General features: G+C 56.1%; 1 protein-coding gene across 2 annotated transcripts; it reads left to right on the top strand.

Annotated features, from left to right (window-relative positions):
- The first annotated feature begins 215 nt into the window (after window positions 1–215).
- Caskin1 (CASK interacting protein 1) lies at window positions 216–19,436 on the top strand. Of its 2 annotated transcripts, XM_087910767.1 has the most exons (20): window positions 217–582; window positions 7,247–7,298; window positions 7,436–7,533; window positions 7,723–7,868; window positions 7,951–8,046; window positions 8,161–8,291; window positions 9,661–9,769; window positions 9,864–9,972; window positions 10,055–10,149; window positions 10,297–10,414; window positions 11,546–11,647; window positions 11,740–11,828; window positions 11,909–11,993; window positions 12,080–12,177; window positions 12,922–13,032; window positions 13,123–13,224; window positions 14,597–14,735; window positions 14,816–16,819; window positions 17,260–17,674; window positions 17,857–19,436. In XM_087910767.1, exons 1-20 carry the CDS (start codon window positions 489–491, stop codon window positions 17,954–17,956), a joined length of 4,293 nt encoding a protein of 1,430 aa, XP_087766893.1. In that variant the 5' UTR covers window positions 217–488; the 3' UTR covers window positions 17,957–19,436. The 2 variants fall into 2 exon arrangements, with proteins under 2 accessions (XP_087766894.1, XP_087766893.1); XM_087910768.1 differs by lacking the exons at window positions 12,922–13,032; window positions 13,123–13,224 and having other exon boundaries at window positions 216–582.
- The last annotated feature ends 68 nt before the right edge of the window (window positions 19,437–19,504 follow it).

Genomic DNA, 19,504 nt, shown 5'->3' with positions numbered 1-19,504 from the left:
CGTCCTCTGTCCCAGGCGGTCATCCTCGGTTCCCCGCTGTCCGCAGGGGCCTAGCCTGACCCGCGCACCCAAACGTGGGGTGGGGGCGTCGGGAGGGGGGGGGGGAGGGCCCATGCGGGGGCGGAGCCTCGGAGCCGGGCGCGCGGCCGGCGCGGGCTGACGGAGGTCAGCGGCCGCGGGAGCGGACCCAGGCGTCCGGGAGGCGGCTCAGACGCGGCGCGCCACCGGGTGCCCGCCGCTGCCGCCGGCTCCCGCCCCTGGGCCGCCCCCCGCCCGTGACGCGCTATTCGTCCCTCCGCGTCGGAGCCCCAACCCCAGTCCGAGCCCGAAATCCCAGAACGAGCCCGAACCCGAACCCGCAGGACGCTGGGCGGCGGGCGGCGCAGGCAGCGCGGGCTGGAAAGGATGCGATCGCAGACGCGGGGCCGCCGCTGCGTCTGAGCCGCCGTGAGCACCGAGCGCCGCGTCGCTGCGGGCCCGGTGGCGCCATGGGGAAGGAGCAGGAGCTGGTGCAGGCGGTGAAGGCGGAGGACGTGGGGACCGCGCAGAGGCTGCTGCAGAGGCCGCGGCCGGGGAAGGCCAGTGAGTGCGGGGGGCGCGCGGGGCGCGGGCGGGGCCCCCACCGCCGGGGTGCAGGGCGGGGAAGGGATGCTGTGGTCTCCGGGGGTGGGGCGGGGCCAGGAGCGCCCAGACCCTTGGTCCGCGCCCCCACTTCTCGCCCCAGCTCTGGAGGAGGGGCGGCGACGAGCGCTGGACCGTCTGCCCAGCCCCCTGCGGGCACCTGCGGCACCCACTATCCCCCTGAGGCCGCTGGCAATCACATCCTCTCTCGGACCCCCTCCCTTCCCAGGCTGCGGGCTGATGATTTCTACTTGGGCTTTTAAGGGCGAGACGGATTCCCCCCCCCCCCATCAAGACACACTGTCGAGAGAGGGAGGGGCCCTTACGGTGAGGGGCGACCCAGAGGCTAACAATCTCTGTCAGACCTCTCTTCCCCACCCTATGTTTAATAACAGGCTTTGCAGGGAAGGGCGGGGGGGGGGGAGAGGACCACGCTGGGGGTGTGGCTGCCCAGGCATGGCCAGTGGGGGCCATTTACTGATGAGGAAGTGAAGCAGAGGCCCAAGGTCGCCCAGCCCTGGGGCAGGCTGGGTTTGAGGCAGGAACAGCCTGGGGGATAAGGACTGAAGGCTCACTGCTTCTGCAGGTTTCTATAGACCTTGGTCATCCCTGGCTTCTCTGCTGGGAAAAGGGGCCGAGGACCAGTAAAGGAACTCCCACACCATCCCTAGCTTGTGCCCTGGGGGGTCCAGAGAAGGGCTTGGAGCTTGGAGCTTTGATTCTAGTTCTCCACCCTACTCATCCTGGAGCCTCCCTAGGGGCCTCTGGAGATGGATGGATGGGCGTGTGGACTAGCCGAGTGTGCAGCTGCGCACGTATGACCGTGTCAGTGTGTCAGGGCACCTGCGCAGGCACAAACTGGGCCCTGTAGGTCAACACATGGGACTTGGGGGCCATCACTCCCTACCCACCACCATAGACTGCGTATAAGCTGGGGGAAGGGGGATCCCATTTCTCCAGGGGGCTGCTGGGACATGGGACTGTTGGTGAGGACAGTGGTGGTTCCAGGGCACACAGGCCGGCTGGGAAGCTTCACTTACTAGGGCCTCAAGACTGAGTGGAAGAACTTCTAGGGAGAGGCAGATGGAAGAGGGTAAGGCACCTAGTGGCCTTGTGTCCTTGGCCATACTGGCTCTCTAGGCCTTAATGGCCTTATTTGTAGGATGGAGCATCTGTGGTCCCCACCACCTCACAGCAGCGTGAAAGCAGGAAGACGGTACTGATGAAGAGGAGACACTTAGTTCGAATTCAGTAAATTCTAATGGTGCTGGCATTTTTCTGCTGCCAGCCAGTGGGAACCACAAATGTGGGGTTCCCTTTCCCTTCCGTGTGGCTGGTTGTGGGGAGGTGAGAGGTCCCTTGCCTCTGGCTAGTGTGGTCCCAGAGACAGCAAGGGCACCTGTCTTGGCTCTTATGCCTTTACTCTCTGAGTCAGAGGGGCGGTGTAATAAATCAGACAGAGAAATCCCTCCATGAAGTAGCTCGGTTGTCATGGCAACGCTGGCCTGCTTTGGAGTAAGATGTATTTTGATTTAGCAAAGTACAGCTGGAGTTTGGGCCATGGGGTGTTGGGGGGGGGTGTTCATAAGTATCCTTGAGAGTGTGTTCCCCCCCCCACATACACACACCAGCCAGGCATAGTGGTGTGCACGCCTTTAATCCTAGCGACTGGGAGGCAGAGACAGGCAGATCTCTGTGTGTTCAAAGCCAGCCTGGTCTACAGAGTGAGTTCTAGAGACCCTGTCTCAAAAAAACAAAAATGAAACAAAAAGAGAGTGTGTTCCCAGTCAGCCTAGAGATTTCCCCACAATCTTGTTCTTGAGCCTTTTTTGGGCCCAGCTCTTCGCTCCAGCACATGGTTCAAGCCCCCAACCTTGTTGTCAAGGGAGCCTGCACACGTATGCACACTTAACTGTTATCCTTGAGGGAGAAAGAGACAGCTTTGGAGGTGAGATGTAAGGGCACCCTTCTCCTGCTGCTTGCGGGTCCTGTCTACCTCCCCATGGCAGACTGAGGACACCATGTAGGAATTAATTGCCAGAACCTGTTTCTCTCTCACCTTGGCCCACTAAGAATCCCTTCCAGCAGGATGTGTGGCACACGTCTTTAATCCCAGTACTCTGTAGCCTGAGTCAGGAGGATCTCTGTGAGTTCTAGGCCACCGTAGTGAGTTCCAGGCTAGCCAGGGCAGTGTAGTGAAATCTGTGTTTTTTTTTTTTGTTTGTTTTAAATCTTTCCAAACTGGAGTTTGGATCTGGTCTCAGGCTGGTCTCTGGAGAGCAGCTTGAGATTTGGGGTCACAAGAAACGGGGGCAAGATTTGTGCACTGCTTATATATGTGTGTGCTACTGGGGATGGATGGAATCGGGGCTTTATGAATGCTAAGTAAACTCTGCCAGGGAGCTGCACCCCATGCCTATGTACTGTATGGATACAGACACCTATTAAAAAGTGAAAGGGACTGGGTGGTGCGCACACCTTTAATCCCAATGCTGGGGGTGGGGCAGGGGGACCGAAGCAGGCGGATCTTTGTGAGTTTGAGTCCAGCCTGGTCTACAGAGCACGTTCCGCAAGAGGCAGGGCTACACAGAGAAACCCTGTCTTGAAAAACAAAACAAACAAAAAACATGTAAGGGGCTCCTGAGGCCTTCAGCTTGGCCACCACTTGCCCCCTCCTCAGTTCCCAGGCCGCCTCCAGCTGTCTTTTGCTCCTGACTCATTCCCGGAGCCTGCCCTGCTGTGGGATGGCCACCCCAGCACAACGTCTTCGTCTTCTTCAGTATCTCCTGCAGGCACTGGGGATGCTCTGAGACCTCAAAGTGCCCTCTAAGCAGTTGACACTACTCCCCCCCCCCCTTTTTTTTAAACAAAATTAACTAATTTTCTTTTGAAATGTTCTCACCATGTAATCCTTGCAGGCTAGCTGGGAGATAGAGCAGGGAGGCTTAAACTCCTCTGTCTGCTTCTACTTCCTAAGTGTTGGAATTAAAGGTATACAACGCCACACCCTGCTGACAGTCCCATTCTTTTTTTTAAAATATTTATTTATTTATTTATTATGTATACACTATTCTGTCTGTGTGTATGTCTGCAGGCCAGAAGAGGGCACCAAACCTCATTACAGATAGTTGTGAGCCACCACGTGGTTGCCGGGAATTGAACTCAGGACCTTTGGAAGAGCAGGCAATGCTCTTAACCACTGAGCCATCTCTCCAGCCCCCTGACAGTCCCATTCTTGATGGAGCGCCCCCTCCTCCCTAATGTCCTTTTCTGAGTCTTGACCACTATACCCCTCTAAAACATTGGCTCTGCTTATCTGACCTCAGAGTAGTGTGCCTGGGGCTCCCACTCCCTAAAGCTGACTCCATAGCTGCCTGGAGGCCCCATGGTGGAGGGAGAACAAGAATTTGGTAAGCCTTGGAGACTCCGAGACCTGACTGCATTACAGCTGAGAAGAGTGGGCAAGGTGACTTGAGCAAGGCTCTGGAGGGAATGTCACAGAACCATGACATCAGGTCGTAGCAGGGGACTGAAGCAGACTCAGCCATATAGTTTTCAGGGCCTCATGTAAGATGATAATGTAGGGGGCTGGAGAGATGGCTCAGTGGTTAAGAGCACTGACTGTCCTTTCAGAGGACCCGGGTTCGGTTCCCAGCACCCACATGGCAGCTCACAACTGTCTGAAAACCCAGTTCCAAGGATCTGACACCTTCACACCAATGCACATAAAATAAAGTTAAATAAATCATAAGAAATATAAAAAAGATGATAATTAAGACCTTTATCTGAAATCAAAGTATTCAAGTCGGGTACCTTTCTGAGTAACTGTACAGGTTACTCCCCCCCCCCCCCCCCATGCAGCTGGCCCTGAAGATGGACAGACAGCATGCAGGATGCAAATGGCATTGTTTAGCTACCAAAGCCATGAAGAAAATTGATGTGAAAATTCACTGGGTGGTGAAGGGGACTAGGGAGGAAAACACAACTAATTCAGGAAGGGCAGGGCATCATTTTGGGCGTGAAGGAGGGTATCATGTGGCTGTGGTGCCCTCTGTGTTAGAGGGACATTAAGGAAGGTATGCAGCTGGGGAGAGGTCAGAGCAAAAGCAAGGGCCAATCACATGAGACATTGCAGCCTGAGCCTCCACCCCGGTGAAATGGCACTGGAGGGTTTCCAAGAGGTCTGTATTGCTGTTTCCCACTTTGGTGTTTCGTTTTGTTGGTGGGTTTTTGCTCTGAGATAGGGTCTCACTATCTCACTGGACCAGGCTAGGTCTACAGAGCTCCACCAGCACTTGCTTCCAAGTACTGGGATCAAAGGCCTGTACTGTCATACCTGGCTCCTTTTTTTTTTCCTTCTTAATTCGTGTTTGCATGTAGGTATTATTTATGTATATGTGCATACACGTGCATGGTGTGTGTGTGTCATAGAACGATTTGCAAGAGTCAATTTTCACTCACCACCAGGTGGGTTTCAAGGCTTGAATTCAAGTTAGCCTTGCTGGCAAGCCCTTTTCCTTGGTGAGCCATCTCATTGCTGTGACCCCACCCCCCCATGTTTTTTGTTTGTTTGCTTTGCTTTGTTTTTTGAGACAGAATCTCATCTGCAGCTCCAGGTAGGCTGGAACTTGTAATCCTTTTGCCTTCACCTCCAAAGTGCTGCAGTAATGGGCACATGTACCACATATGGCTGGTAACTTGTGGTTTTTGCACTAGCTCTTATAGACCAGGCTGGCCTCTGCCTCCCGAGTGCTGGGATTAAAGGCATGTGCCACCACCACCCGGCGGTTTTCAGAAATTTCGTTTTGCCTGCTTTCCCTCCCTCCCTTCCTCCTTCCTTCCTTTCTTTTTCCCTTTTTTTTCTTGTTACAGCATCTTATGTAGCCCAGGTTAGCCTCAAACTTACTGTGTAGTCAAGTTTGGCCTTGAACTCCTGATTTTTCTGCTTTCTCTCCTGGGTGCTGAGATTGAGAGTGTACGCTACTGTGTCTGGCTATGACCTGCATTTTAACAGTGCTCCTACTTATTTGTGTGGAGGAGAAACCGAGGGATACAAGGAGTCAGTGCTGACACCAGTGGGAAGGCAGTGGCAGGGATCCTGTCTGAAGTGCCAGTCAGGCCTGTGGTGATAACTGTGGTATGGTGAAAAGCCTGGGACCTGGATGTGCTCTGAGTGTATATTCAGGTACAGCCGGTCAGGGGGATTTGCCTGAGAACATGACAGGTCCATGAGAAAGACCCCAGGGTTGACTCTCTTTTATTTTTTACTCTTTGAGACAGAGTCTCACTCTGTAGAACAGGCTGACCTCAAACTCACAGGGATCCGCTTGCCTCTACCTCCCAAGTGCTTGGATTAAAGGCGTGTGCCACTGCACCTGGCTGCCAAGGCTGCCTCTTGATGCCAAGGCTTGGTCTGGCTGACTACTGGGGAAAGAGTATATAGTTAATGAACTGGTACCCTTACTGTCTGAGACCGTGGGAGCCACCAGAAGGTGGCAGTACTTTCGCTCTACCCAGGAGAGATTCTGTGATTCTGTGAGATGTGGGGGCGCATCTGATTCTGTGTTAGTAGGGCCTAGTGTTGAGGTAATGCCCCAAGTTTCACCGGCTCAGGTGACAGATACCACCTTTTCTAGGTCACAGAAGAGCCAGTGGCTAAGGCCACGGGGCTAGGGAGTGTCAGAACAAAGATTGAAATTTAGGTGCAGCTGGCTTCCTGGGCTTCAGGGATTGTCAAGAGACCCACATGCTGTGCCCGGTGGCTGAGGCCGAGCCAATCCAAGCTAAGCCCTACAGCCAGCCCACTGTGACTCTACTCTCTTGGCTCCCCTGCCTTTGGGTCCCCGTCCCCTACCCCCACCGCTGTCCTGAGCCTGCACAAAGGGGCTTCTGTCCTTCTAGCCCCCCCCCCCCACAGAGTGACTGACCCACAAATGGGTTATATAACCATGGCCCAGACAGGCAGGGGGTTGGCAAGAGTCCGGTGGACAAGGGCCCACTGGGATGGCTTTGGTGGGCTCCCTCTTCTGAAAGCTCTAGAAAGGCCAGGGTGAGGGAGGCCACGGGATGAGAGAGACCCTCGGAAGGGAGAGTGTGGACCCTGGTGCTCTAGTCAGTATGAACGTGGCTTTTGTGGGCAAGGTGGCCATTGGCATGGGTCACCTGGAGGCCCTTGCCTACAAGCCAATGTCTCCCTCTCCTGCAGGGTTGTAGGGCTTATCCACATGGCAGCCAGAACTGGCAGCAGAGGGCTTGGATATAGTCCTTTCCCCCAGAAATACCCCATTTCCGGGTGTTCCAGCCTCCTCAACCACCCCCGGCCCCATCTGGGTCCTTCTGAGAGACAGATGGGGCCAGCTTTCTCCCTCCCACCAATGGCAGGTGCTGAGGCAGTATCCCAAGGGAGACGTGCATGTGCACATGTGTATACCCATGTGGGTTCATGGTCTGGACTCCCCTTCCCTGATGAGGACAAGTTGAATATCTAGAGCCGAGTTCCTGCTGAGCTGGATGTGTGACTGTAGATTAGACCTTGCTCCAGTAGGCAGGCAGATCACCGTCATCTTCCCCAGTTCTTAAAAGGGTCTGGACCGCCTCTCCTCACTGGGTCTCTCTTTCTCCACAGAGCTCCTAGGCTCTACCAAGAAGATCAATGTCAACTTCCAGGACCCAGATGGGTGAGTTGTCAGCTTGAGCAGAAGCAGCGTGGATCCCCAGGGTGGGTGGGCCCCAGGGAAGGAAGGCTGGGCATTAGCCCCAGGGAAGGAAGGCTGGGCATTAGCTTCACTCCTTGACCTGCCCTTCATCTACCCAGCTTCTCAGCCCTGCACCATGCTGCCCTGAATGGCAACACGGAATTGATCTCTCTACTGCTGGAGGCTCAGGCTGCTGTAGACATCAAGGACAACAAAGGCAAGCCTGGTCTGGGGGGCCTTGAAGCCAAGGGCAGGGGATGAGGCCAAGGGTGGAATCTTGGCAGCCTTCAGCCCAAGGTATCTGCCTGGATGAAGACAGAACCTTAGAGACGGTGACATAGCCTCTTTAGAGACGGTTGGATTTAGGGTCAGTACTTACTTTTCAACAAACCATACCTGTCCCCAGGCATGCGGCCATTGCACTACGCAGCCTGGCAGGGCCGGAAGGAGCCCATGAAGCTGGTGCTGAAGGCAGGCTCAGCAGTAAATGTCCCATCCGACGAGGGCCACATACCCCTGCATTTGGCCGCCCAGCATGGTCACTATGATGTGGTGAGGCCTCATGGGAAGTCTGGGTGGGCAGTCAGGCAGAAGGTTGGGTGACCCCAGGGGTAACCAAACCTTTGTCCTTCAGTCAGAGATGCTGTTACAGCATCAGTCCAACCCTTGCATGGTAGACAACTCCGGAAAGACACCTCTGGACCTGGCCTGTGAGTTCGGTCGAGTAGGGGTAAGTTTCCCCCAGAGATGGGTGAGTCACCTCCTGCCTGTCCTCCCCTGTGGTGGGGCCAGGGTGGCCCCAAGCCAGGACCACCCTACCCTGATCTTCCTTCCTTCCTTCAAGGTAGTCCAGCTGCTACTAAGTAGCAACATGTGTGCGGCCTTGCTGGAGCCCAGACCAGGAGATACCACGGACCCCAACGGCACCAGCCCCCTGCACCTGGCAGCCAAGAATGGCCATATTGACATTATCAGGTACAGGACAGGAATGGGGCATGCCTTAGGCCTCCAGGTTGTGGTAGTAGCCAGGGGCACAAGGCTCCTGTCCTTGGCTTAAGAATGAGAAAGGAACATCCAGGGTGGTGGCACAGGTCTGTCATGCCTGTCACTGGCAGGAGGACAGAGAGTTTAGGACTAACCTAGGCAATTTAGCAACATCCTGTCTAAAATGAAAAATCAAAGGCCTTGAGTCAGGCATGGTGGCACAAATCTGTAATCTCAGTACTCAGAGAGGGTGGAGCCAGGAAGATCCAGAGTTCAGGGTCAGGCTGGAGAGGTGGCTCAGAGGTTAAGCGCACTGGCTGCTCTTCCAGAGGTCCTGAGTTCAAATTCCCAGCAACCACATGGAGGTTCACAACCCTCTATAATGAGATCAAATGCCCTCTTCTGGCCTGCAGGCATACATGCAGGCAGAACACTGTATACATAATAATTAAATCTTTTAAAAAAAAGTTCAGGGTCATCTTCATCCCTAATGAGTTTGATGCCTTCTTGGGCTACATGAGATCTGGTCTTCAAACGGGAATGGTGTGCTGGTGGGATGGCTCAGCTAGTGCTTGCCATGCAATCATGAAGACTGAGTTTTCCATGTAAAAGCCAGACATGGCAGCCCGTACCTATAATCTCATTACTGGGGAGGGAGAGACAAGAGGATTCTTGAGGCTTGCTGGTCGGAACCAGAGAGATAGTTCAGCACTTAAGGAATTGCTGCTCTTCCAGAGGACCCAAGGTTGGGCAGCTCACAACCTTCTATAACTCCAGCTCCAGAGAACCCCACTTACTCACATGCACACACATACACACACTCACACACATGTACACACTCACATGTACACACACACATGCACACATTCACTCACATGCACACTCACCCACATGCACACACTCACATGCACACATTCACTCATATGTACTCACATGCACTCACACACACTCACATAAGCACACACTCACACACACCCACTCACTCACTTGCACACACTCACACGCATACACTCACACCGGGCGGTGGTGGTGCACACCTTTAATCCCAGCACTCAAGAGGCAGAGGCAGGTGATCTCTGTGAGTTCGAGGCCAGCCTGGTCTACAGAGTGAGTTCCAGGACAGGCTCCAAAGCTACATAGAGAAACCCTGTCTCAAAAACCCAAGAAGGAAGGAAGGAGGGAGGGACATAGGGAGGGAAAAAAGAAAGGAAGGAAGAACGGACATCATATCATTACACAAGGGCAGGGTGACTCGTCCTCCAGCCCCAGCAATGTTGGTTAGAATCAAGGTCAGGAGTGAGGGTTCTGAGGAGAGGGCTGTGGCTAAAAGGCCTTGCCTGCTCTCCCCGCCTTTGCACAGACTCCTTCTTCAGGCCGGCATCGACATTAACCGCCAGACCAAGTCTGGCACGGCCCTTCATGAAGCTGCACTCTGTGGGAAGACAGAAGTGGTTCGGCTGCTGTTGGATGTGAGTCTAGTGACCCAGGACATAGAGAGGAAGGTTGGGGCCAAGTGGGGGGCACGGGAACCCCTGACAAGGCCTTGGCCTTTGGTGTTCGCAGAGTGGGATCAATGCCCACGTGAGGAACACCTACAGCCAGACAGCCCTCGACATTGTGCACCAATTCACTACATCCCAGGCCAGCAAGGAGATCAAGCAACTACTTCGAGGTGGGGCCTGGAGGGGCTGAGGGCTGGGATGGGCTGGGGAGGGTAGCTCCCAGGACTGGGGGTCTACTCCCTGTATCTTCAGAGGCCTCAGCAGCGCTCCAGGTTCGGGCAACCAAGGATTACTGTAACAATTATGACCTGACCAGTCTCAATGTGAAGGCTGGGGACATTATCACGGTGAGGACAGTTCGTGGGTGCTGTGACAGGGATGGGAGGGACTCTGGCATGCTTTGAACATCATCCTGCAGCAGTTGGGGGAGGGTGCAGGCCAGCAGGCCTCACCTGCTGAGGTGTCTCTCTGAATACACCCATTTGTTTGGTCAGGTACTTGAACAGCATCCAGATGGCCGGTGGAAAGGCTGCATTCATGATAACCGGACAGGCAATGACAGGGTGGGCTACTTCCCATCCTCGCTGGGCGAGGCCATCGTCAAACGAGCAGGTAAGTTCTCCTCCCTCTGGAGGGAAGAAATCAAGAAGCACTCAGTCTGAGACTGGGGACTGGAAAGAAAGAAAAGAAGTATGCTTTAGTATGTCGGTGGCAGAGCCAGTTTGAGTTTTAGCCAAGGCCGGGACCGCCACCCAGTAACCCCCCCCTGCTGGCCCTCTCTCAGCAGAGTGCCGTGTGCATTCCTTCACTTGGTTCACCGTGCCTTCCACACTCCAATTCTCTTCTTTCTTTCTTTTTTTGGGGGGAGTGGGGTGGGGTTTGTTTTTGAGACAGGGTATCTCTGTATATCAGCTCTGACTGTCCTGGGACTTGCTCTTGTAGACTAGGCTGACCTCAAACTCAGAGATTCACTTACCACTGCCTCCTGAGTGCTGAGATTAAAGGCATTGCCACCAATTCTTAGGTGGCCACCAAACACACAGGATCCCAGGCCGACAGTGGTCTTGTCCTGAGGTGGGGAGAATCAGGGAACTTTGATACTAACACAGGAAAAGAACCAACCACTTTCACAGAGAAAGTGAAGCACAGAGGAAGCTCTGAAGGGTGGGAGAGGCCAGGTCATGGGTAACACTCCTGCAACATGAACCACGTGTTCGAGGGCAGTGGGGCGGGATCTCAGCACCTAGTGGATAGGAGGCCAGCGTGGCAGAGCACACAGGAGGAGTGCAGGGCCAAGGTGAAAAACTTTATAGTATGTTTTAAAGAGGATGGGGGTGAGGTCAGAATGGGGTTGATTGGTCTTCTGGAGTAGCCATGGATGGAGATTAGTGGATAGGGCAAGAGGGCCAGGTAGAAGGTGTGATCAACCACCTGAAGTCATCTGGTTCCTAAGACAGATTTGGCCTCAGGCTGCTGGGTGGCTCCTTACTTGTTCCCTAGCACAGAGAAAGTTGACCCTCCAGTGCTCCTCAACCCCTTTGTCTATCTGGCCTTAGGGCCAGTGGTAGGACACCTGGCCCTGAGTCTCCTGTCACTCTGACCTGGTCTCAGACATTCAGGGTCTCTCAGGTTACTGGAGACAACAAGGCAGAGGGCAGGAGAACGGCCTCTACGCTGCTTCCTCTCCATGTGTAGCTGTGCCTGGGTTGCCCAGGGTTCAGGAAGGCTGTGTTTGGCCTACAGGTTCCCGAACAGGCAGCGAGCCAAGCCCACCCCAGGGAGGTGGCTCCTTGGGGCCCTCTGCACCCCCGGAGGAGATCTGGGTGCTGAGGAAGCCTTTTGCAGGTAGGCAAGGGGCCTCCAGAGCACTGGGACAGTAGTTTTGCTGACGGGTACCACTGTGGGGCCAGCATCCTTCATGGTCCCTGTTCTGGCAGGTGGCGATCGCAGTGGCAGCTTGAGCAATGTGGCTGGGAGCCGAAGTGGTGGGGGCCATACCCTGCATGCAGGCTCTGAAGGAGTTAAGGTGAGTGAGCAGGGAGGGTTGATCAGGTTGGGGTGGTCAGACTTGGAGCAGTGATAGCAAGTGGCCTTTCTGGATTCCAGCTCCTGGCCACAGTGCTTTCTCAAAAGTCAGTCTCTGATTCCAGTCCAGGAGATAGCCCCAGCAAGCCTCCAGAGGGCTCTACAGGTAAGAGCAAGGACCGAGCTATACTGGCTCGGTATAGGTGCCCCCTATATAGATAGCTCTCTCCTACCACTCCCTTTCATTACCAGGTGCTGCCCGGTCCCAGCCTCCAGCAGCCCATGCTGGGCAAGTATACGGGGATCAGCCACCCAAGAAGCTGGAATCTGCCTCAGCCTCAGAGGGCAAGGTACAGGGCCTGGTCAGCTCCAGGCCTGGACTCGGGAGGGATGGGTTAGCAGTCTGACAGACATATCTGGCCACAGCAGCTACTGCAGGCTTTGACAGACCAGACTCTGTCCTTCTGTCTGTCTCTGTGTCATATGTGCACGCACACACAAGTGTTCAGGTGTTGTCTATTGTTCAGGCTGTGAGCTAGTGTGCGCACACTTGTAGAAGTATGCAGGGTGTCGTGTGGATGTGCAGCGGTCAACTCTGAGCTGGGCGTACATGCGTGTGATAGCACAGATGGAAGGGGATGGGTGTGAGACACGTAAATGTGTATGTGGGTGCTGTGGGTCATGTGTGTATGCACCTGTGCGGCTGCGAGGCTGATGGCTGAATCTCACACAGCAGAGGAGGCGAGGGACTTCTGACTAGGGCACAGGGCCCACCTTCCAAGGAAAAGTCCTACCAGAGCCCTTCCCTAGAGCCCCCTCCCATGGGGCCACATCTGCATCTCTGAGATGGTCCGGGTATCATTGGTGCAGACATGGGGTGGGGTGGGGGAGCCATGGCACAGACTCAGCAGGACCTTCCTGGTGGAGCTCACAGAAGAAGGCTGGAGGGCTGCAGATGCTGTATCCAGGACGACAGACCATGGAGTACTGGTGCAGTGGACGCAACGGCGGACCCAGCAGAGAAGGAGGCACAGTGGAGGTTGGGGCGCAGCCCAGCGGTGGACAGGCTGCAGTTGGTGCCTTGTGTCTTGCAGAGTGCTGAGGCGGTCAGTCAGTGGCTCGCCACATTCCAGCTACAGCTCTATGCCCCTAACTTCACCAGTGCTGGCTATGACCTGCCCACCATCAGCCGTATGACCCCCGAGGTGAGCTGCCATGGGCTGGTTGCCAGATGCTCCCCTTCCAAAAGGCAGAGTCCTTCTACTTGCTAGTTAATGGGCCTCCTCTTTGCCTAGGACCTCACAGCCATTGGTGTTACCAAGCCAGGCCATCGTAAGAAGATCACAGCAGAGATCAGCGGCCTGAACATTCCTGACTGGCTGCCTGAACACAAACCCGTAAGGCTCCTTGCGCCCTGGTGGCCGAGCCAGGACCAGCAGGCAGATGGACAGACAGACAGGCTACCACTCTGGTCACAGCCCTCATCTGCCTTCTGGGGTCCTAGGAAGTAGAGTTGAGGATGCAGCCAGGCCTGGTGGTACATGGACTCAGCACTCAGGGAGGCTGAAGCAGGAGGATCATGAGTTCAAGGCCTGGGCTACAGAAGCGGCCAGCTAGCAAGGAGCTATTTGGACAGCCTATTTGTCTATTAATGGGTCCAAACTCCCTAGGCAGGCTCATGGCTAAGACTCTAGGAGCCGTGAGGGAACCTAAAGTCAGGAGGGTATGTCATCTCTACTCATGGCCAGTACCCCTATAGTGCTGTCATTTACTTACGTGGACTGCGGACGGGTTGGTGTCGGACATGCTTGCCATATGCATGAACACAGGTCCCTGTACTGCACGTGCTAGCCTGTGCTAATGGCTGACAGCTCTCTGGTGGCTTCTGCACACAGTAGCCTTTGCTCTTACTTATGAGGAGATGCCTGTATATGGGCTTCTGGGCTGATACTGGCCCTCTGGATTGCACACTAGCCCTGTGCTCCCATCCATGGGAGAGTGTTGCTGGCTCCCCAAAGCCTGTCCCCTCCAGGGCCCTGGATCTGTTGGCAAGCAGGGCTGCCCTCATCCACCCCACCTTGCCACTCAGTCAGCAGCTCAGGGATCCTCCCAGGAGCACATCTGGGTGTCATGGACCTCGCCTCGCTCTGTCACCTGCATGACTGAAGGTGCTGAGTGTGGGTGCGAGAGTGTCATCAGCTGGGAGCTTGGGACGACTGGGCAGTTCTTGGTGGACACGGTGGACATTTGCACATTCCTGGTATGGCTGTGTGGTGAATGTGTAACGGGTGCGTGATCACGCATCTGCTGCAGGTGGGGAAATACTGCGAAGTGATCAAGAGAGGGTGCTTGTGTTTCGTATAGCTGGAAGTAGCATGCAGGGTGTGCGGTGTGTGTACATGGATCATATGTGGCATTGTGTGTGTGTCTTGCATATGGGTGTGTCTTCTCAGGACACTGTCTGTGGCCACCTGATTAGGCAAAGAAGCACTTTCTTGTACCTGAAACTGTGTCTAGATGATAGGTATCCTGTGTGTTTGCATGTGTTAGCCTGTGCGTATCCTAGTGTGCCGTTGGCCTGTTGAGGAGCTGGCCAGCAGTTCCCACCAAGGCTGTGCTGAGGCTGTCTGCAATACTGACATTTCAGGCCTGTCTGTCTGTTCTTCTGTCTGTCTGTGCCCCACAGGCCCATCTTCTAATAGTTCCAAGTAGGTGGTCATGGTGTGAGCAGCCAGCTCGGGCTGCCCCTCTCTGTCCCCCTCTCCATAGGCTAACCTGGCTGTGTGGCTTTCCATGATCGGTCTGGCCCAGTATTACAAGGTGCTGGTGGACAACGGCTATGAGAACATTGATTTCATCACCGATATCACTTGGGAGGATCTGCAGGAGATTGGCATCACCAAGCTGGGTAAGGTTCCAGCCTGCCCCTCCATATCTGCCTGTACCTCCAGGTCCTCCTGACCAGCCTCTCCCCCACCCCCGACTCAGGACACCAAAAGAAGCTGATGCTGGCCGTGAGGAAACTGGCAGAACTGCAAAAGGTGGAATACTCCAAGTATGAGGGGGGACCCCTGCGCCGAAAGGCACCCCAGTCACTTGAAATGATGGCTATTGAGTCGCCGCCGCCATCTGAGCCTGCTGCCGCAGATTGCCAATCTCCTAAGATGACCACCTTCCAGGACAGTGAACTCAGTGGTGAGCTGCAGGCTGCCCTGTCTGGCCCAGCTGAAGCAGGTGCAGCTGCTGCTGAGAAGTCCTCCAACCACCTGCCACCCACTCCAAGGGCCACCCTGCGACAGGAGTCCAGCCTGGGTGGCCGGTCTCGGCACATGAGCAGCTCACAGGAGCTGCTGGGTGACGGGCCCCAAGGGCCTGGCAGCCCTATGTCACGAAGTCAGGAATACCTGCTGGATGAGGGGCCGGCCCCTGGCACCCCACCCAAGGAGGTGCGGTCTGGCCGCCATGGCCACAGTGTCAAGAGGGCCAGTGTGCCCCCAGTGCCTGGCAAGCCACGGCAGGTCCTTCCATCAGGTGCCAGCCACTTCACACCCCCACAGACACCCACCAAAGCTCAGCCGGGTTCTCCTCAGGCACTTGGGGGACCTCATGGTCCAGCTACAGCCAAGGTGAAGCCCACCCCACAGCTGCTGCCACCGACAGACCGACCCATGTCACCCCGTTCCCTGCCTCAGTCACCCACACACCGTGGCTTTGCCTATGTGCTGCCTCAGCCAGTTGAGGGTGAGGTGGGGCCGGCTGCTCCAGGACCCGCACTCCCACCGGTATCGGCAGCTGTGCCCACACTGTGTCTGCCCCCAGAAGCTGATGTGGAGCCTGGGCGGCCCAAGAAACGTGCCCACAGCCTAAACCGCTATGCAGCCTCTGACAGCGAGCCGGAGCGGGATGAGCTGCTGGTGCCCAGTGCTGCTGGACCCTATGCCACAGTCCAGCGGCGTGTGGGTCGGAGCCACTCAGTGAGGGCTCCCGCTGGCGCTGACAAGAATGTTAATCGCAGTCAGTCCTTTGCTGTGCGGCCACGCAAGAAGGGGCCCCCACCACCTCCGCCCAAGCGCTCCAGCTCAGCCATGGCCAGTGCCAACCTAGCTGATGAGCCGGCTCCAGATGCTGAGACAGAGGATGGCCGGCTGGGAGTGCGGGCCCAGCGCCGACGGGCTAGTGATCTGACTGGCAGCGTGGACACAGGCAGTGCCGGCAGCGTGAAGAGCATTGCAGCCATGTTGGAGCTGTCCTCCATTGGGGGTGGGGGGCGGGCTATCCGCAGGCCCCCTGAAGGCCACCCCACACCTCGTCCTGCTAGTCCAGAACCGGGTCGGGTAGCTACTGTGTTGGCCTCTGTGAAACATAAAGAGGCCATTGGGCCTGATGGTGAAGTGGTAAACCGGCGCCGTACACTCAGCGGCCCAGTCACGGGACTTTTGGCCACTGCTCGCCGGGGACCTGGGGAACCAACAGAGCAGAGTCATTTTCTGGAGGATGGTGCAGCCCGACAACGGCCTCGAGGTCCAGCCAAGGGGGAGGCAAGTGTGGAGGGCCCTCCCCTTGCCCGGGTAGAGGCCAGTGCCACACTCAAGAGGCGCATCCGGGCCAAGCAGAGCCAGCAAGAGAATGTCAAGTTCATCCTGACAGAGTCTGACACAGTCAAGCGCAGGCCTAAGGCTAAAGAGCGTGACACGGGACCTGAACCACCCCCACCACTGTCTGTGTATCAGAATGGTACAGCCACTGTTCGCCGACGGCCAGCCTCTGAGCAGGCTGGGCCCCCGGAGCTGCCCCCTCCTCCTCCACCTGCTGAGCCCCCACCTGCTGACCTGATGCAGCTGCCCCCACTGCCCCTGCCTGATGGCAATGCCCGGAAGCCAGTGAAGCCACCCGTCTCTCCCAAGCCCATCCTGGCTCAGCCTGTGACCAAGATACAGGGCTCACCCACACCTGCCTCCAAGAAGGTGCCACTGCCAGGCCCTGGCAGCCCAGGTAGGTACAGAAAGCCAGCTAAGAAAAAACACGGGGATCTCAGGACAGGCCCCTTGCCTGCCACCCTCACAGTCTGGTTTTCCTTTTTTTGGGTTTGATGAAGCCCAGGTGGTGTGGGACAACTCTGCCAACCTGTAGTGAACATGCCTCTTGTTCAGTGAAGGAGGTACAGATAGCCAAGAGTAGGCTCATACACAGGAAGACCTAGCTGGAGTTCCCTGATACAGGAGAGGGTCGGTTTCCATAGAGGACAGCCATCGCGGCTGAATACTTGAGGTTCAGGCTCAAGGAGCTTAGGAAACAGTGACACATTTTGCAGTGGAATTGCATACCCTAGCGGCTGCAGTGAGAACAGGGCCAGGTACAGCATCTCTCCTGCTAGATGGAGGGAACACTGTGTTGTTATTCCTTGGGTACCAGCATCGTCCTCTTCCATGCAGAGGTAAAGCGTGCCCATGGCACGCCACCACCTGTGTCACCCAAGCCTCCACCGCCACCCACAGCACCCAAGCCAGCGAAGGCTGTGGCGGGACTACAGTCCAGCAGCGCCACCACCTCGCCTGTGCCCTCGCCGGCACGCCAGCCGCCAGCAGCCGTAGTCAAGCCAGCTAGTTCGCCGCCCTCGCAGAGCGCCAGCCCAGCCAAACCCCCTTCCCCAGGCGCACCCGCGCTGCACGTACCCGCCAAGCCTCCTCGCGCTGCCGCTTCAGTGGCCTCCGGACCACCAGTAGCTCCAGACTGTGCTTCACCAGGGGACAGTGCTCGGCAGAAGCTAGAGGAGACTAGTGCGTGTTTGGCTGCTGCATTGCAGGCAGTGGAGGAGAAGATCCGGCAGGAAGACGGACAAGGCCCTCGGTAGGTACCTCGGGCTGGTGTGGGGAGCTCTGGTCCAGCACAAGGCGCGGCTCTAATGGGTGGACTGGTAGGGATAGGCGGATCCTTCCAGCCGGGTTTAAGAGTGGGTTGCTGTGGAGCCATCTAGCCTTGAGGAAGGGGGCCTGTGCTGCCCCACCCCACTGATGCATGACCACCCTTAGCCCCTCCTCCATCGAGGAGAAGAGCACTGGCAGCATCCTGGAAGACATCGGCAGCATGTTCGACGACCTGGCCGACCAGCTGGATGCCATGCTGGAGTGAGGCGGCCACAGACACGGGCCCACCGTATCCCAGTTCAGGCCCGCACTTTGACCTTTACCTCAGGACGGGCACCTCCGAGCGGTGGGCGGGGGCCGAGTGGGCGGGGTACGCCCAGCTCTGCACAAGCACAACTCCTATTCCTGGCCCAGGCCGGTCGTCAGCCCCCTGGCACGGGGGTGGGGGACGCTCCAAGGGCTCTGGGCAGATGTGCTGCCCGCTGGTGCCCATTCCTGTCTGCTGCTCCCTGTGCAACAAATGCTGGGCCCTACCCATGCAGGCTTTGCTCTGCTTGTGGAGGGCTGTTTCCTCCCTTGCCCTAAGCCGACTGAGCACCAAGGGAAGATGAGGGGGGTGGCCACTGTGGCCCTCTCCCCAATCTGTGGCAGAGCACAGGCCTATGCCCAGCACAGAACTGCCCATTGGGGAACCTCTGCCAGCCGCTCTGGCACAGCACAAGGGACAGGGGGCCAAGGTTGGGCTCGCCCCACTGCACCCCAGAATATAAGCTATCAAGAGTATTAATTTATTGGGAATGAGCTGAGGCAGATTTCCCCAGAGAAACAAAAAGATAACTTTAACAAATATATATTTAAAGAGAAGAAATACTATTGATTCTATAGAAACCATTTACCAACAGAAAGGACCCAAGTCCAGCTGGAGACTGCAGATGTCAGAGGTCGAGGCCACCTGTCTGCCCTTCTCTTCTTTCATCTAGGAATGACCTTGCCCCTGGTCACGAGCACACATACCACCTGGGAGGCACAGTCTGGAGGAGTGGCTCTGCCCAAGGCCTCTCCTCCACTCTTCTAGCTTCTGAGAGTCTGAGGAACATGAAGGATGTGCCTTGCTCTCACCTGCTCCTCTCCATGCCCCATAGACCTCTGGAGGGGCTCTTCCTTCTGAGTGTGGCCATGCCCTTGGGGTGCCGGTGTGAGGGTACATCCCGGGTGAACCCTGTGTGAACGTGGGCATGAGTGCAAGGGCATGCATGCCATACTATGGGCAGATGTGTGTTCAAGGTTGTGTCTGCCCCCGCCTCCCCCAAGGCAGCCTTATACAGGCAGCCAGCCTGCCCATCTTGAATTCCCATGGCCAAGTCTGCTCATGGTCTGAGGCTGTGTTGTGTAGTACTCTCTTCCTCACCCTGTTTTCCTCCTTACAAAAACACTGACTGGTCTCCTCTTTCGTGTTTGCTGATCTACAAGTGTTGGGCATAACATTGACATTTCTTAAAAAAACAAAAACAAAAAAATAACTTGCCAAAACCATAATTGTGGTGTAGGCTGGTGGAGGGGGCCAATTAAGGTAGTGTGGACATGGGCCCCTTCCAACTGTCATTCCTGGCGCTTCCTTATCAGTGAACATGCTGGCCATTTATCAGCCTCCTCTGTATAGGTGGCCCAGGCTAGGGCTCTAGGAAATGGGGAGGGGGGTCTGGCAGGGAGCTGCTGTCAGCTGTCAATAAACAGCAGAAAACAGAGCTGCCTGGCTCACTCTTTGGGGCATGTGTGGTGGGAAAAGCAAAGCTCAGAGACTGGAAGTTGGGAG

Source organism: Myodes glareolus, chromosome 9, assembly GCF_982192425.1.
Source record: "Myodes glareolus chromosome 9, mMyoGla1.1, whole genome shotgun sequence".
NCBI classification, from domain to species: Eukaryota; Metazoa; Chordata; class Mammalia; order Rodentia; family Cricetidae; genus Myodes; species Myodes glareolus.
The sequence above is the reverse complement of the archived record's forward strand: the minus strand, read 5'-3'. Positions and strand labels throughout refer to the sequence as shown.

What these genes read in the sequence shown, in the direction of transcription:
- Caskin1 (XM_087910767.1), top strand. Translation starts at nt 489, where the DNA reads ATGGGGAAGGAGCAGGAGCTGGTGCAGGCGGTGAAGGCGGAGGACGTG. An exon ending in AACTTCCAGGACCCAGATGG is followed by an intron (nt 7,299 to 7,435) that starts GTGAGTTGTCAG and finishes TCATCTACCCAG; the next exon opens with CTTCTCAGCCCTGCACCATG. An exon ending in TCAGCCGTATGACCCCCGAG is followed by an intron (nt 13,033 to 13,122) that starts GTGAGCTGCCAT and finishes CTCTTTGCCTAG; the next exon opens with GACCTCACAGCCATTGGTGT.